The sequence below is a fragment of the Littorina saxatilis genome, linkage group LG15 (genome assembly GCF_037325665.1).
Source record: "Littorina saxatilis isolate snail1 linkage group LG15, US_GU_Lsax_2.0, whole genome shotgun sequence".
Lineage (NCBI taxonomy): Eukaryota > Metazoa > Mollusca > Gastropoda > Littorinimorpha > Littorinidae > Littorina > Littorina saxatilis.
Genome location: NC_090259.1, coordinates 39337674 through 39354528, shown reverse-complemented (window position 1 = coordinate 39354528; position 16855 = coordinate 39337674). Strand labels below are relative to the sequence as shown.

Here is a 16855-nt window from a genome sequence, read left to right as displayed (position 1 = left end):
CCGAACTCGGGTTTGTTAAAAACAACGGCAGAACACAGTAAAGGAGGTTGCTGTGTTCTGCCGTTGTTTTTTGAGAACTTAAATCGGTTTAAATGGACTTACTTTATGAAATCTCAGGAACTAAACGTCATTGAGACCTAAAATTTACTGACAAAATGCGCGCTGATGTGCTCATAATGATGACATAAAAATCTCATTTTTGACAAAAATGGACTTGCTGTGTTTTGTCAGAGGAGGGCAGTGTTTTTATACAACATCACCTATGAAAAACATTGTTGGGATCTGCATCCAACTTTCTAAAAAAAATAAAACAAGTTTACATGACACATTCGGATATATTGATTCAAAATCATATGACAAAAGTAACATTTGCTCCCATCAAATGACCGACTGTCAAAATGCCATTTTTGATCCAATTTCTGTTGAAAATAACTGTTTTATCTGTACAAATATTAACATTATAATACAAACGCTCTGATGCAAAATCGCTCAAGGAGACGGGGACACATTTACATGAGAAAAGCTTATAATGTTTAAAAACATATCTCCAAAAGGGATTATAGACTCTTTGCATCAATAAGTTTCCAAACTCGCCTCCTCTCGTGTGAATATTATGTAGAAGTCGACAAGTTTTGATACTTTTCCATCGCTCTAAGGAACTCGCTGTAACCAGGAAATCTTTAGAGCTGACAAAATTTTTTTGAATCAACCATTGTGTAAGCCCTCCAACTTCATATGAATGAAACGCTTTTGATTTTTTTATTCTGTCCTTGTTTCCCCAAAGAAAAGAAAACAAGTCGCGTAAGGCGAAAATACATCATTTAGTCAAGCTGTCGAACTCACAGAATGAAACTGAAGGCAATGCAATTTTTGAGCAAGACCGTATACTCGTAGCATCGTCAGTCCACCGCTCATGACAAAGGCAGTGAAATTGACAAGAAGAGCGGGGTAGTAGTAGCGCTGAGAAGGATAGCCCGCTTTTCTGTACCACTCTTCGTTTTAACTTTCTGGGCGTGTTTTTAATCCAAACATATGATATCTATATGTTTTTGGAATCAGGAACCGACAAGGAATAAGATGAAAGTGTTTTTGAATTGATTTCGACAATTTAATTTTGATAATAATTTTTATATTTTTAATTTTCAGAGCTTGTTTTTAATCCAAATATAGCATATTTATATGTTTTTAGAATCAGAAAATGATGAGGAATAAGATGAACGTAAATTTGGATCGTTTTATAAACAATTTTTTTTTTTACAATTTTCAGATTTTTAATGACCAAAGTCATTATTTGATTTTTAGGCCACCACGCTGAAATGCAATACCGAAGTCCGGGCTTTGTCGAAGATTGCTTTGCCAAAATTTCAATAAATTTGATTGAAAAATGAGGGTGTGCCAGTGCCGCCTCAACTTTTACAAAAAGCCGGATATGACGTCATCAAAGGTATTTTTCGAAAAAAAGAAAAAACCGTTCGGGGATATCAATCTCAGGAACTCTCATGTAAAATTTCATAAAGATCGGTCCAGTAGTTTGGTCTGAATCGCTCTACACGCACGCACGCACGCACACACACACACACACACACACACACACACACACACACACACACACACACACACACACACACACACACACACACACACACATACACACACACATACACCACGACCCTCGTTTCAATTCCCCCTCTATGTTAAAACATTTAGTCAAAACTTGACTAAATGTAAAAAGAACTTGTTTAAATCAAACAAAAACTTCTCATCAGGGTTTGGTAAACTCATAAACAGATGAGTTAACTTGCACAATGGCTGACTCTTAATAACTGTAATTTTTTTTCTAAAATTCTAAAAGGGGTTACATTTTTCTTGAATAGGACCTTAACAAATTCTCAAATTCGACCAGTTTATGTTCCTAATTTAAACAATCCATACATTCGCTCGAAGTATCTCTAGTATGTTGGTAAAATATTCTGAAAGTGTCAAAGCAATCCACCAAGTTATTGCTAAAGTGCAGTTTGTTTTTGTCATGATACCCCTATAAAATGACACAAAAAGCTCCGTTTTGGAGCGATCTTGCGATCGACACCTGCATCGACACCTGGGAATAGCATAGCACGCGAAATACGCAAGGTAGCTAAACAAAACAATCTGTTCAGGGTAGATAATTGGTTTGAATTTTTTTTTCGTATGTAAAAGTTGCAAAGTTTTGCCTATTGTGACTTTTTGTTCATTCTTCATTCGGCTCTTCCGTTTTTGTCTGGTGGATTTTGAGGGCACCCTTGCTTGAGTGGCTGTCACGTGATCCCTGTAAACGAAATATTTAATCCAAAAGGTAATCCTAAAGGTTAAGTGAACGGCCTTAACTGGCATATAAAGTGTTCATGAAATGACACGGGGATTAATGCTTTAATTTGGATTTGAAATTTGTTGCAATGATTTTTTGGCCAAGTTTTGTTTGAAGTGACATGAAACACTTGCAACTAACCCACTTCACGTGTAAACGATTAGTTGGGCCACCTGTAATCTTTCGCGACGTTTACACTGGATGCATGAGCATTTTACCAATGTACACAAACCCAATAATTAGCAAACTTACTGCTTCCTGTTTGGCACTGTGTTATGCCAAGCAAACTATGTAGATTCATAACGTATTAGCTATTAGATCCATTGCGCCAAAACAATCCTACGCTGTGTGTGTTGCAGGAAGCTCAAATAAAATATGAAAGCTTTGACGAATCTATCTGATTTACAAGATGGTTTGCACGTGCACATGCATGTACAATACAGTTGAGCTTTACAAGTAGTTGTTACTGACCATAGAAATTAAACACAGTATGGATATGACAGATGGAACTAAGTACTCTAACAGAAAAAAGTCGCAACAGAACTGTTGATCACTCAAATAATAATGAATTTATTTGGTTGTTATTGACAATAAAAACACAGGTGTAATTATTTTTATTTCGACTGGACACTGTTTTAATCCTTATCAGTCATTTACAATTGGATCTGGGGATGCGTGGGATGTGTGGACCGTAGACAAATGCTGACATGGCACCCCTTCGGGAATCGGATGTGACTTATAGTGGGCGCAAAACACACCTGATTTAAACCCTCTGGGCATTTATCTTACAATCTTGGGTTATTTGAAGGTGCAAGAATACAAAAACAACACACGTGCACAGAACACTAGTGACCCGTACAGCCATAATCAGGGCAAGGGCCGTGGAGATATAGTTCTGTTGGTAGCGGAGCTGGCTTTGCAACCTGTTGCAGAGTCGATCCCCGAATGTAGAATACATTTTGGGGAGAACATAAAAGTCAGATCATTAATATTGTCCGACATGAAATTTGTGTTATCATTTTTGTAAGTTGCATTTTTTCCCTCGTAAGTCACAATATTGTCACAACTTCCTCAGACGCAGTGCAATTTGTATACGGATGCATTTTCATGCACATTATGTTTACATGATAATATAAACGATAGGAAAAACCCAGCTTAACATTTTATGTGTTAAGGTAATCTAACTCCATGGATTTCGCGCAAAATTGCGTTTATTGTGTGTTCGCGCTACATACTTGAATACAAACCGATTTGCACAAAACCTGCTTGGTACTTACCTGTATCATTAAGGAATGCAGGGTGAACATTTCATTATAGTATCTGCAGAAACAATTTCATCATATATCAGATGTTTAGGACCAAGTGTTGTGACGCCAACGTTTATGCCACTTTCGCTTTGTCTATTGATATATCTGTTTCTACACCTACTAATACTGCATTACTGTAATCGTAGCACAAGTTTGCAGATCTAAAAATGTACAGGATATGCACAAGGAGTATTTAGATTCAGCCCGCAAATGTACTATATAAGGCACGCGCTGATTGGCTGTTTTTCTAAGTGTGGCTTCATACCCTATCATGTCACACATCAGCCAAGGTTACCCACTCTCGGACGACAGCAGACGAACACAAGCATGTTTAGATCTACATTTTAATACTTGAATCATCTTCTAATGTGGTTTTAAACGAAAGTTATGGCAATTTCAAGTTAATGAATATATAATTAATGAGGCCAGAAATGATTCCAAAGCAAACCGCAACACGGTGGCCTAGTGGTAAGGCGTCCGTCCAGTGAGCGGGAGGTCGTGGGTTCGAACCCCGGCCGGGTCGTACCTAAGACTTTAAAATTGGCAATCTAGTAGCTGCTCCGCCTGGCGTCTGGCATTATGGGTTTAGTGCTAGGACTGGTTGGTACAGTGTCAGAATAATGTGACTGGGTGAGACATGAAGCCTGTGCTGCGACATCTGTCTTGTGTGTGGCGCACGTTAAATGTCAAAGCAGCACCGCCCTGATATAACCCTTCGTTAATTAGCAAACAAACCAACAAACAAATCTTCTAATGTGGTTTTAAACGAAAGTTATGGCAATTTCAAGTTAATGAATATATAATTAATGAGGCCAGAAATGATTCCAAAGCAACCCGTACAACAACAAAATGCCTTTTTGTGCCAACAATTCACATTTTGGTTGTGCACAGCTGAAATAACATTAATGTCGATCAAAGTGTGTCATAGTGTTGTCAAAACCCCAAAGCACACCTTTTCACAATTTTGTGTTAATTCTCACGGAGTTTCTAATTACCTTAAATGTTGTCAGGTGATAATCCTGCACATCCAGTTTATTTAACAAACAAAATAACACCGACATAACACATTTCTAATTAACAGGAGCAATGCATTCTGGCTGTACACTTCCCCAACGATTGTTATGCAATGTGTAAAGCGAAACAACTGTGTCACTTACCAAACTTAAATGATCACAAGCAATAACTCTCACTGTAACGGCTATTTCATGCAATAAACAAGGCAAACACGCCGACGATACATAATTCTCCAACAGCGAAAGAAATAAGCATGAAATATTGACAGTTACGCAGACAGCACGTTTCTTTTTTCATACACATTCGTATGATTCTTGAAGCATCTGTCGCACGCCTTTTGTATGTGTAATCTTAAAGCCCCAGTCTGTCTCAAATGGTTTACAGAACGATTTAAATCTTCTCACGAAAAAAGCAGTTCTAACCTTATGGAACACACTTGCAATATCATTTAATGACAGTTCGTTTGAATGGCAATTTAGCTTGCATAAACCACACACTAGACTTCGTGGTTTATTTTACCCCTGAGGCATCGTAAACCCGTGTGATCCACTATTTTTTCCTCACAATTTAGTCATCAGTTTGTGATTTCAATGCGACTCGCTGTATCTGCAATAGCACGTTATTGAATCTAAAATGCAACAAATGACTGCGAGTGACACGAACTTATCGGGGGCGGTTGGCTTTAAAGAAGCAAGCGCTATGCAGAAAATCCGTCTGCTTGGCAAACACGACCTTGCGTGAGCTGCTTCAAAACTTGGAATTGTACTGATCTTGTCTTGATGAAAAAATAACTATTTTATGATTTAAGAAGGTTTGTGTAACAAGCTGTCAATGTATTTTTTCAATTTTAAAAGTTAGGTCTAGCGCCAAAACGACGCTTCTGATTTGTCTAATGGTAAATCCGTTCTGACTGCACAAAACAAATTCTTGGAAAATGTCTCACTCTCAACGGAAAGCAGCCAGGATGCTCCCGTTATGTGAGCGTTCAAATGGAAGTATGTTTGTTCTGTATGTAGAGGCTCGGGGAGCTCAGTAATCAGAAACGGATGGTTTACGGGATGCTGAGTGTGCCTGTAAGATTGTTATGAAGTTGAAGCATTGAACATTGAGGTTACAAAACATCTAATTCAAGAGGTAACACACTGCACAATAAATACACTTTTTGTTAAAGTCGTTGAAGACGAAATGCATTTTCGTCACGAAAAACTATACCGGAGCTGTGCTGAAGTGACCAAGGCAAAAGTAAATCTCACTCCTGCCATCAGGCAAACAAAAATCAGCGAAAAAGACCACATATCAGAAGGCACATCGGAACCGTTGAGCCGCTCTTAAGTCTTGGCATTTAGTGTCTTGTTTTTCCCCACACACTTTCTTCAGGCTGATATGTGCAACTTTGGTCACCATTTTTTAAGGGGTAAAATTCAGCATTTTTGCTTACTGTTTTCATGCCAAAATAAATTTATGGACCGTGCACGAACTACATTTTGCACGCACGAATCTTTGTATTGGGCAGCAGCTGCATTTTAGTAAAGAAAGACGTTCATTCTTAAATGTACAAAAGGACTTACAATCTTATCTCCTTTCGATGGCCAATCAGTTCGAATCTACAAAATTCACGATTGAAACCGACTGTTTTGAAAGCCGAGCTTGAAGTTTGCAAAGACATTTGAAGACTTATTAAAGGTACTGAACTTGTCAAATCCAGGTGCACGGAGCCCATGGGGCTTTTAGTCATACCTCAGGCAGCTATCCGTTAGAAGAATTACCAAGTTTCATTGACTTGCACCCAAAGAGTCAAGAACTGCGATATTTTACAAATTAATTTCGTACTCGGACCCGGCTGGTCTTGGCCTATTTTTGGATCTAAATTTAGATCAGGTAGATCACCACATCATGCACAAAAAGACACGTCACTAGCAAACTATGTCGGACATCATCATGAGTTTGTGTAAAACAAAATGGAGGCCGGAATCACTCAGTTGAATCGAACTCCGACCAAACACCACGTAATAACCAGGTTAATTTATGCACTCGCGTGAACAAGAAACTGTCGAGCTTCACAGATGTCGTCGTTGGGTAGTTTTGGGTTTGTTTTACTACCATAGGAGGATTTTTGAACTGTAAATGCACTCAGCTGCAACAAAAGCGCAAAACGAAGGCTGTGAGCTGCACTGTGCCTTTAATCATTCAGTTTTGCCACTGGACGTCCTGGCGTTTAAGAACTAGTTCAGACTTCCAGTTCTCTGACTTGAATGATTGAATCCAATCTTCAACGGGAACAAGCTGTAGCTGTGATGTTGCGTTGATTTTGTTTGCATTTTTGTCTTTTGGAATGTATGCTTCAGGGCCATTCTTATCCGAGAAGCACAACCCATGATAGTAGTTCACTCTGATCTCAATGACACGCCCATCACTTTCCCCAGACTGTTCCACTTTGTGAAAGTAGACCTGGACGGGGTCTCTTGGTTTTTCCCTCCCTGTCCATAACATCTCTCTTTCAACTTGTTCAGCAATGCGTCGTTTGAAGTGCTCACGACAATTTTTTGAAAGGGGAATCGCCTTGGCTCTGAGTTCCCCGGATTGTTCTTCATTTGTTTTTGCTTCTTTTGATACATAATACGTTTTGTTTTTTCCTTTTGAATTGTCTTGCCAGACTTTCAACCCTTCACCAAGACCTGCGGGTGTGATAGTTAAAAACTGCATGCACATTGGTTCAGCAGTTGTCCATATGGGACGTTTTTGTTTGTGCTCAAATACACCGAAGTAAACAGATCCACCTTCCTCAATTTTGGTGAAACTTGTAATGTACTCTTTCAGCTTTGACCAACAATAATTAACTAGAGAGTTTACTTCCTTTTCTGTCTGGCAAGCATAAAATCTTGGATCGAATACAGCTTTTGTTTGAACGGTCATGCTTTCCTGGAGTGGTTTTTGCCAAGAAGAGGTTGTGTCTTTTAAACATACTAGCTTATCTTGTTCAAACGTAAGTTCAGTGGATCCAGCACACATACCCTCTGGCACGGATTCGACAGCACATAATTCTGATAAGAACACTTTCATATGCACATACGACGGACTTTCTATGCCTTTGTTGTGCGGAATTTTGGATTTGAAGTCTAAAGTACTAAAAGGCCGATCTCCTGTTAATGCTTTGACACGGTACACTAGATGGCGTCTGTCTGAGTAGGATCTCTCAAACACCCTGTGGTACATCAATCCATTTGATATTAGGTCGTTTAACTTGTTGTCTACTTTCTGATCAAATTTGTCAAGTAAGTTGATCTTTTCTGAGTGAATGATGACAGTCCCTCCACAATGATTTAATAAGCAATTTACATATTTGAAAAACCTCTCCAATGCATCTTTGCTGGTGTAATCGTCAATCCTGATGTGGGCATCCAGTTGAGATCTGATCACGTCGCAACCTAGGCACAGTGTGGCTGCACAAAATCAAAACATAGTCATATTTATGTTATATACTCGATGTGGCAACTGTTTGAGTGTCTGCGTTTAATGAACTTGGTAACAAAAAAACACAACAAAAACCAAAACCGTTACGGTAAGTTGTTTGGGCAGTACTTAAGAGAAAATACAGCATGACTTCCCTTCTTTGTCTCTGTTAATCTAGGGAGAAAATATCCAGCGATATTTTTCCGTAGGCTTAAAGTTCGGCCATGACCTAGGCAAAATAACTTGCGCAGCCGCAGAAAAAAGAAAAAGGAAATCTTGTATGAAATGATTGGGAGCCACGCAAATTTGACCTCTTGATTCCGACCATGATTCATGAACCCGCTCTTCATAATCTGGAAGGTCGTACCAGAAATGCAGATCTATCTCTGGCCGATTTATAGATTCAACCTACGAACTGCGATGGACAGGTTATGCGTGAAATCTTTTATTCTAAAGCCTTATGGCTCGTTTCGACAAGCATTAAACGGATGAAATTAACCACATGCAGTTTATTCTTCAGACTGAAAAAATGCACACAAAAAATGGGTTGGGTTCGGTGATTTGTACATAAACGTCTTCCTCACGATAGATTCGCTGATTTGTCTTATGAAGCCGTCATCAACACGAACACAATGATTGCAGAAGCAAACTCTGTACCTACACGACCGAGACACAAGACTGATTATTTCACAGCTGCAATGTGAATAGACAACAAAGACGTTTTGGGCAAGCTTACTCACGTCAGGTCTTCACTGACAAGCTAGGAACAGACGGAAAATTCCGAACAAAAGTAAATGACGTCAAAGTCTCTTTCGCTTTGCGTGTAACTTTGTCATGACGTCTTTTTGTGACGACAGTATACGCGACAATTTGTTCGCTTCCGGTGTCATTTTAGACTGAAAAGCAACTCAAAAGAAGGAGCTAAGCCTGTGTCTTGAAACAGCTGAAACACTCTTTTGGGTTGCCGTTTCAATGTTAACCAAAAAGTTAAAGAAAAAAACCAATGTTCAGTTGCAAAATGACAGCGGACTGAGCATTTATTCCGGTTGATGAAGGTACGATTGAAGCTTCTATTCACTCCGTCAACCCACAAGACCTAAGATTTGTAGCAGACGACAAACAAAGTATGCGTTTTTCCAGTCTTGTGATGACGATTATGCCGTTATAAATTATCTGTACGTTGTGAGTGAAAACATTTCAAAACAAAATTTAGCTTTGATGCGTCACGGGATATACACGTTTTCATCCATGGAATTGGTTTTTCGTCTCGGCAGGGTGAATGAATTCATGATGTCTTTTCCGGCCGAAACTGGCCTTGCCAAGACTGAAACAAAATATAGTTCTACAACTTTTAGGCTTGCGTTGATTATTCTGCCCATGGTGAATTTCCCATGCTTTGTTTCCACATCCCATGACAAATTCTCCTTACTTTGGTCATGCCATATGGGTGCGTCTCAGAAACTGATCCTTTTGTGTGCCATAATCAAATTAGCCCACAATTGAAACATACTGAATTTTAAATCATGATATTGGTATTTTTGAGAAGTAAAATCAATAAAGAAATAGTACAAACAAAATTGAGTATTTTGCATGATTATTATGAAGATTGTTTTGCGAAAGAAATGATTGGATGCGTGAAAAATGGAGGTCTGATCTGTGACATGAACCATCAACTAGTTTTGCACCTCACTACAAGAATCGTTTAGAATGTCCAAGGACTGCTATTCTTGTTATGTGTGTTTGGTTTAAGTGTACTTGACAGTTGAAATGTTATTTTGTCCACAGAATTGTTTTTTTAAACGAAATTAATCGCTTGAAAGTTTGCCATCACTGTCGTAACATAGGTTTCCACACGCGTGCAACAGCAACAAGTCCTAAATTTGAACTTTAGAATTTGCATATTCATCTTCAACACGATCTTGACATGAAAGGGCACAGAACATCGCTAAGCTAAATGTTATTTAAGTATTATTTTCTCAAAATTGCATCTGCAAACTAAGTTGAAAGTTGCGCAATATGACATGCTTCTTCAAAATTCAGTTACGATGGTGAACGGTTTTGCAAATAATGTTCAGAGTTTTGAAGAAAGATTAGAACTATTTTGCGCGTAGTGACTTAGAGGTGCGGGTGACTACGCATGCGCAGTTACAGAGAGAAATAGTTCAGCTTCCAGCAGCGAAGAAAGATTTCGAGAATGTTTCCGAAGTCTGTGATTTTGTTACGACAGTGATCAACACCCAAGGTTCTTGAGAAAAGGTGAGTTTTTGCTGCTATGATATTCTATGAAGTGAAAAATTAGGCTAAACATTTGTTAATAATAGTTTTTCTTTCGATTTCACCTAGTCAAAACTTGACTAAATGTTTTAACATAGAGGGGGAATCGAAACGAGGGTCGTGGTGTGTGTGTGTGTGTGTGTGTCTGTCTGTCTGTGCGTGTGTGTGTGTAGAGCGATTCAGACTAAACTACTTGACCGATCTTTATGAAATTTGACATGAGAGTTCCTGGGTATGATATCCCCGGACGTTTTTTTCGACAAATACTTTTGATGACGTCATATCCGGCTTTTTGTAAAAGTTGAGGCGGCACTGTCACACCCTCATTTTTCAATTAAATTGATTGAAATTTTTGTAAAGCAATTTTCGACGAAGGCCGGACTTCGGTATTGCATTTCAGCTTGGTGGCTTAAAAATTAATTAATGACTTTGGCCATTAAAAATCTGAAAATTGTAATAATTTTTTTTTTTTTTATATAAAACGATCCACATTTACGTTCATCTTATTTTACATCATTTCCTGATTCCAAAAACATATAAATATGTTATATTTGGATTAAAAACAAGCTCTGAAAATTAAAAATATAAAAAATTTGGATCAAAATTAAATTTCCGAAATCCATTTAAAGGAACGGTAAGTGTCAATGTTTTCTTTAATTGTAAAAGTTGTATGTTCAATGGAATGGTAAGTCTGAACAAAATAATTACTTTATTTTGTTTTTAGCCAGTGAATGTGGATGCATCAAAATCTTGATAGACATTAAACAAATTCATGTTAGTGAAACTAGTACACATATTGCATCAATCTTTGGTTGAAATCGCTGGTACTTGCATGTTTCAGGTGCAAGAGATTCGACCTGATGAACTGGTGGTAACGTTCCTTCGAAGGAAACCGGAGGGGAACTACTATTGCTTTCCAGGGATCGATGATATTTCCTTAGTCCCTACATCTGATGCAACCATGATTCGTGACCCCACCTTCAATGCCAGGGGGCATTATTTCTTTTAAAATAAATTAATTAACTGCAAGTGGCAACTGTTCTATTATGTAACCAATGCCTTTGGTTTATTGTCTTAACAATTGAATGAACCACTTTTGAACATTTCTGCCGTGTATTGGCAGAAGGCAGTAAGTCCAAATTTGGTAAAAATGAGATTTTCATATCATAATGCAGAGGGGAAAAAGGCGTATCTTGTGTCAAAATGTCTCAGATGTGCGATCAATATTTATGGACTTTTTGAAGAAGTAAGTCCACGAAAAAAAATTAATCGAAGGATAAAAATTGGCAAATGGAAGCAAGTCCAGGGACTTTTGGTTTTCAGGTTTGCACTGGACTTACTTCCTTGCAAGCCTCAAAACGAGTTTGCATGGTTTAGCGCTCTATGTCCATTAGCCAATCGCGTTCACCCTTTTGTAATCCTGACTGCGGTTAACCAATCAGAACTAAGCTTATTGTATCATTATTTCTCTGATCTTTGTCGGGGAAAATGGCGATGAGAGCTGTTGCTGACGTGTTCAACTATCCGAAGCAACAGTAAGTTGGTTTGTTTGTTTCATTTTTGTTGTTGGCAGTTTTGCGTTCCGGTCTGAAATGACTCTCTCTCAATAGGTGTATGGGAATTTACAACGACAACACTGATTTTCTGACTGATTTGGGTATTCTAATGTGCACTTGCATTACGGAGCTAGCAAGTAAAATGCCATAGTTCAAATGCCCATTTATTATAGTTTTGTTGTTGTACGCTACTTCTACCGTGACTTCTTGACTATTCACTTCTGCTCCGTATTTTCATCATGATATTTATGGATGCATTTAGCATGTTTCTAATACAAAGAGATAGTTGTTTTGATCTAGAATGAGTGACTTGTGGTCTTGAGCGCTGACAGCGTGTTAGATCTGGAACAGTATGACATTATACTGGAGGATTGTTCTCCGGTCTCTTTGTGCTTCCAACCATCGGAATAAGTATTATGTCCTATTGTATTTGACAGAAATGTGAGTCGAAGTGGGACAGGCAGCGACGACAGCTGCAGCACAGTGAGGAATACTCGCCACCACTGCCCCTTTATGTTCAAGGGCCCAAAACAAGGTATGTTTCACAAACAGCCAAAAATAGCGTGCAACATTTTTTCATTCCTTTCTTTTCTCGGGCTGAAGAGGTATATTTTAAAACGAGCAACATCTTTACATCATTTTCGTTGCAGTAGTATTGCCCCCCGCGGGTTAGGGGGAAGAATTTACCCGATGCTCCCCAGCATGTCGTAAGAGGCGACTAACGGATTCTGTTTCTCCTTTTACCCTTGTTAAGTGTTTCTTGTATAGAATATAGTCAATTTTTGCAAAGATTTTAGTCAAGCAGTATGTAAGAAATGTTAAGTCCTTTGTACTGGAAACTAGCATTCTCCCAGTAAGGTAATATATTGTACTACGTTGCAAGCCCCTGGAGCAAATTTTGATTAGGCCAAAAAAAAAAGGTCTGTTTACGGTAACATAGGCCCAAAAAATAGGGTCGGTAGGTCGGGATTTTTTTTTTTTTCCAAAAAACCATATTTTTACGTTATTTTGCCAAAAAAACAAGAATTTTTTTTTTCTTCCCCAAATGCCAAAACAAAGTCTAGGGTCGCGCGAAAAAACTAGGGTCGGTCGGGTTACCGTAAACAGACCTATTTTTTTTTTTGCCTTAGTGCTTTTGTGAACAAGAAACAATTGACAAGTTGCTCTATCCCATCTCCCCCCTTTCCCCGTCGCGATATAACCTTGAATGGTTGAAAACGACGTTAAACACCAAATAAAGAAAGAAAGTTGCAGTAGTCTTAGTATCAGCAGCAGCAGCAGTAATCGTTTGTCATTATAGTAGCCCGGGGGGGGGGGGGGGGGGGTAGGGGGTAGGGGATGTGCGCGGGAGAGGAAAAGGATGATGTGAAGGAGGGTGGGGAGGAGATTTGTCAATAAAATGTCTCACTTTTGCTGCCTTTTTCATTTGACAGATGTGTAAGCGTTGCTGGCAGGTTGCAACTGCGAGATACCTCGGCTTGCAGGAGAAGAGGCCACAATTGAACTTGCCCAAATGAAAATGCCAGCAGCATACGACGGTTATGGGCCAAAGAAGAGGAAGAGGAGTAATACTGACAACTTTAAGTTTGACAATAACAGATGCTGAGCGCAGAGATGCAGAACGTGGGGACGAGGAGGGGGAGGAGGTGGGGGGGGGGGGATTGTATATTGTTTGTTAGTTATCAAAACAGGCTCATGGAAAAAAATCTGCATCCAGTTAATCGCTGTAGTTGATAATTGTCATCAGTCGGATGGCAGAATGTCAGTGAATAGTTTTAGAAGGGATGTAGACTGTAACTGGGGTAGATGGGGTGATAAATAAATATACTACATCATAGTTTGCAGGTTTGTGGTTTTGCTAGTTGAACACTCAACTACAATGTTTGTGGACAGTGTGTGAATTACTATGTAATTCTACTAGCAAATGTAGCAAATGGTGTACAACTACAAATGTTTATATAGTTCATCACACAGTTTTCAAGACTAATTAAACAAATTTTGTTCAAAAGTGGAACACTTCAGCTGAAAGTCAACACTGCACGATAATATTGTTAACTCTGGTATAATGGCGGTTTGTCAAACCATTTCTTTTTGTCTTGCTGTTGCTTTAATTTTGTGTCCTTTGGAAATCAAGACTGCACGATTATCTATTGTTAATTCTGGTATAATGGCGGCTTGTCAAACCAGTTCTTTTTGTCATGCTGTTGCTTTAATTTCATGTACTTTGGAAATCAAGACTGCACGATGACCTATTCTTAATTCTGGTATAATAGCGGCTTGACACACTAGTTATTTTTGTCATGCTGTTGCTTTAATTTTGTGTCCTTTGTAAATCGTTAGTAAAACGTCTTATTGTCAGATCCTGGATTCTAATTCTTATTAGCAAACGAAAGCGAGAAAGACAGTGAGAAGGAAAGAAAAGTGTGTGTGTGTGTGTGTGTGTGTGTGTGTGTGTGTGTGTGTGTGTGTGTGTGTGTGTGTGTGTGTTACAGACAAGCAGCAGGATAAAAAGCGTGTGTGTGTGTAAACGTTTTCTTAGATTTTTATTTTAATGTTAAAAGACTTGCGTTCAAGTCAATATTTGTCTTGTGAATATCAAAAGAGAGTATAATAATAATAATAATAATGCAAACTTTTATAGCGCTATTCTAGAAAATTGTCAACTCTTAGCGCTTTACAATACATACATCGACCAAGCATACTATACACGCACAGGCAAAGAAACCGACCAAACATAACCAACAAACTATACATGCACAGGCAAAGAAAACGACCAAACATACAATACACGCACAGGCAAAAATAACGACCAAGACTTGTTTTAAAAATAATGGTCTTTTTAAACGATATCAATGACACAAGAACGGATTAACAATAAAGTTAATCATGAGTGAGCGACCACAGAATGATAAGCAAAACGAGGAACCAAGACAAAGACTAACTTGAGCATGTGTTGAAATTTAAGAAAACGGGAACATTTGTCTCAGTTAATCACAAAAGAAAATACAAGATTGTTCACCAAGGAAGTTGTTTGTGCATTCAGAAATTCACGAAATCATTGGACGTAAAGTCACATTTGAAAAAAAGTTCCAAAAGCAGTGTTGCGTGTATTTTCTTTTACTTTCAATTTTCGGAGATAATAAATTAGCAGAAAGCAGTAAGTCCACTTGCTGCTCTATGCCCTTTTCTCAGCCAGATATATCGACCAGGATATAATATGGCAGAAAGCAGTAAGTCCAATGCTGCTTTTTGCCATTTTTTAAAAATAAGATTTAAGTCGGGATATAATTTGGCAGAAAGCAGTATGTCCTCTTACTGCCTTTTACCATTATTTTTGAGTGAATGAGTTTGGGGAATTAATTCGGCAAAAGGCAGTAAGTCCACAAAAATCATTATTTCTAAGTGATGAATCAAAAGAGGGTTTTAATATTCATAGCAGAAACGCACAATAATGCCCTTCATGTTATCAGCAAACAAAAACATCATTTTAGGCTTTTCATTCCAAAACAGTGATGCAAACACAAAAAGTCGATTTTCTCGAAACTATGTTTCATGGACTTGCTTCCTTCTGCCTTTACACGGCAGATTTGCATTCTTCATGTCAAACCTTATAATACATGTCTGGTTGTTCGTTTCCGAGTTACGTCGGTGATGAACTTTTCATTAATGTTTCTCTTTTTTGGGGCAAAGTTTTCTTGATTTTGTCCAGCTTTTTTTCTTTCTGTTCCTGTTTTAGTGTTTGGCATTTTACCTAAGAAGAATCTGGTTGCAAAATCAGCTTCATCTAGTAAAGTTTGTGGGAAAAAGCATAACCGTTTCTTTGTTACAAAAGGGATGTTTCCATGTTACATTTTGCATTCTTTTGGGATAACTTTCTAACATTTTGTTTTAGAGCAACAAATCTTTGTATATATGCTATTGTGAAGGTTAAATGTCAATAAGACTGAATGAATGCCATGTATCAACATGTTCTGATCAGGATATCATTAATTAATTTTCATTTTTGTATTGAAATTTTGACGAATGCATGGAACATTGAAAAAAACATTATTTTGTTGTTTGCATGTAGTCATTTCATATTGAACTCTATAATGGCTTGTGATTCAACAATAATAACTGAATAAAAGTCGTTTTCAGCCTTATAAATGCAGTTTTTTTGTCTTTTATTTTTTCCATGTTACACGGGTGATTTTGCACACATGGTCCAAATAATGCTCAACATATGGCAAACTAAAGGCAATGTTATATTTTTTCTTGTTTAAACTGAAAAGGTACACCCTGAGAAGTGTGTAAATAGTATTATCAAAGTTTTCTGGGAAGATTTTACTTTTGGTGATAATGTCACAAACAGAGGACGAGATTCTGAGACGCACCCATATATACTTTACAGCTCCTTCCATCCATGGTATCGCGTGATATTTTTTGTCTCGACGGGGTGAAAGAATATAATGACGTCACTCTCGGCAGAGCCTCGAGTGACGTCATCATATTCATTGACCCAGTCTCGACAACAAATATCACGCGATACCATGGATGGAGGGAGCTGTAACTTATAAACATTTAGCAACCGACACGCTCGGGATTGCAAGTAAGAAAGCAGCCATGTTATATTTAATTATTCAGCTTCGAACTGTATTTCGCTCTGCCAATGTTTGTATGCTATAAACATTTATGCAAAACCGACGGCTCCTATGTTGGGACACTCTCGGGCGAATGAGTAAGGGGGCCCTGGAATGGACATGCTTTTTGGCTCACGTAAGTGTAGCCTATGCGATCGTAACTTTGTCTGTCTGTGCGTGCGTGCGTATGTGCGTGCGTGCGTGTGTATGTCTGTGGTAGAAACTTTAACATTTCGTCATTTGAAGACGTCACATTATGGCGTAAGAGGGTTAGACGTCACGCGAAGGAAT

General features: G+C 38.3%; 1 protein-coding gene across 1 annotated transcript; it reads right to left on the bottom strand.

The window, feature by feature from the left end:
• Positions 1 to 1376: 1376 nt before the first annotated feature.
• LOC138949284 (uncharacterized) lies at positions 1377 to 8061 on the bottom strand. Its single transcript, XM_070321072.1, has one exon. The coding sequence runs from the start codon at positions 7876 to 7878 to the stop codon at positions 6853 to 6855; it is 1026 nt and encodes a 341-aa protein (XP_070177173.1). The 5' UTR covers positions 7879 to 8061; the 3' UTR covers positions 1377 to 6852.
• Between the last annotated feature and the right edge of the window lie 8794 nt (positions 8062 to 16855).

Excerpts from the sequence above, each read along its gene's own strand:
- LOC138949284 (XM_070321072.1), bottom strand. The coding sequence starts at position 7,878 with ATGTACCACAGGGTGTTTGAGAGATCCTACTCAGACAGACGCCATCTA.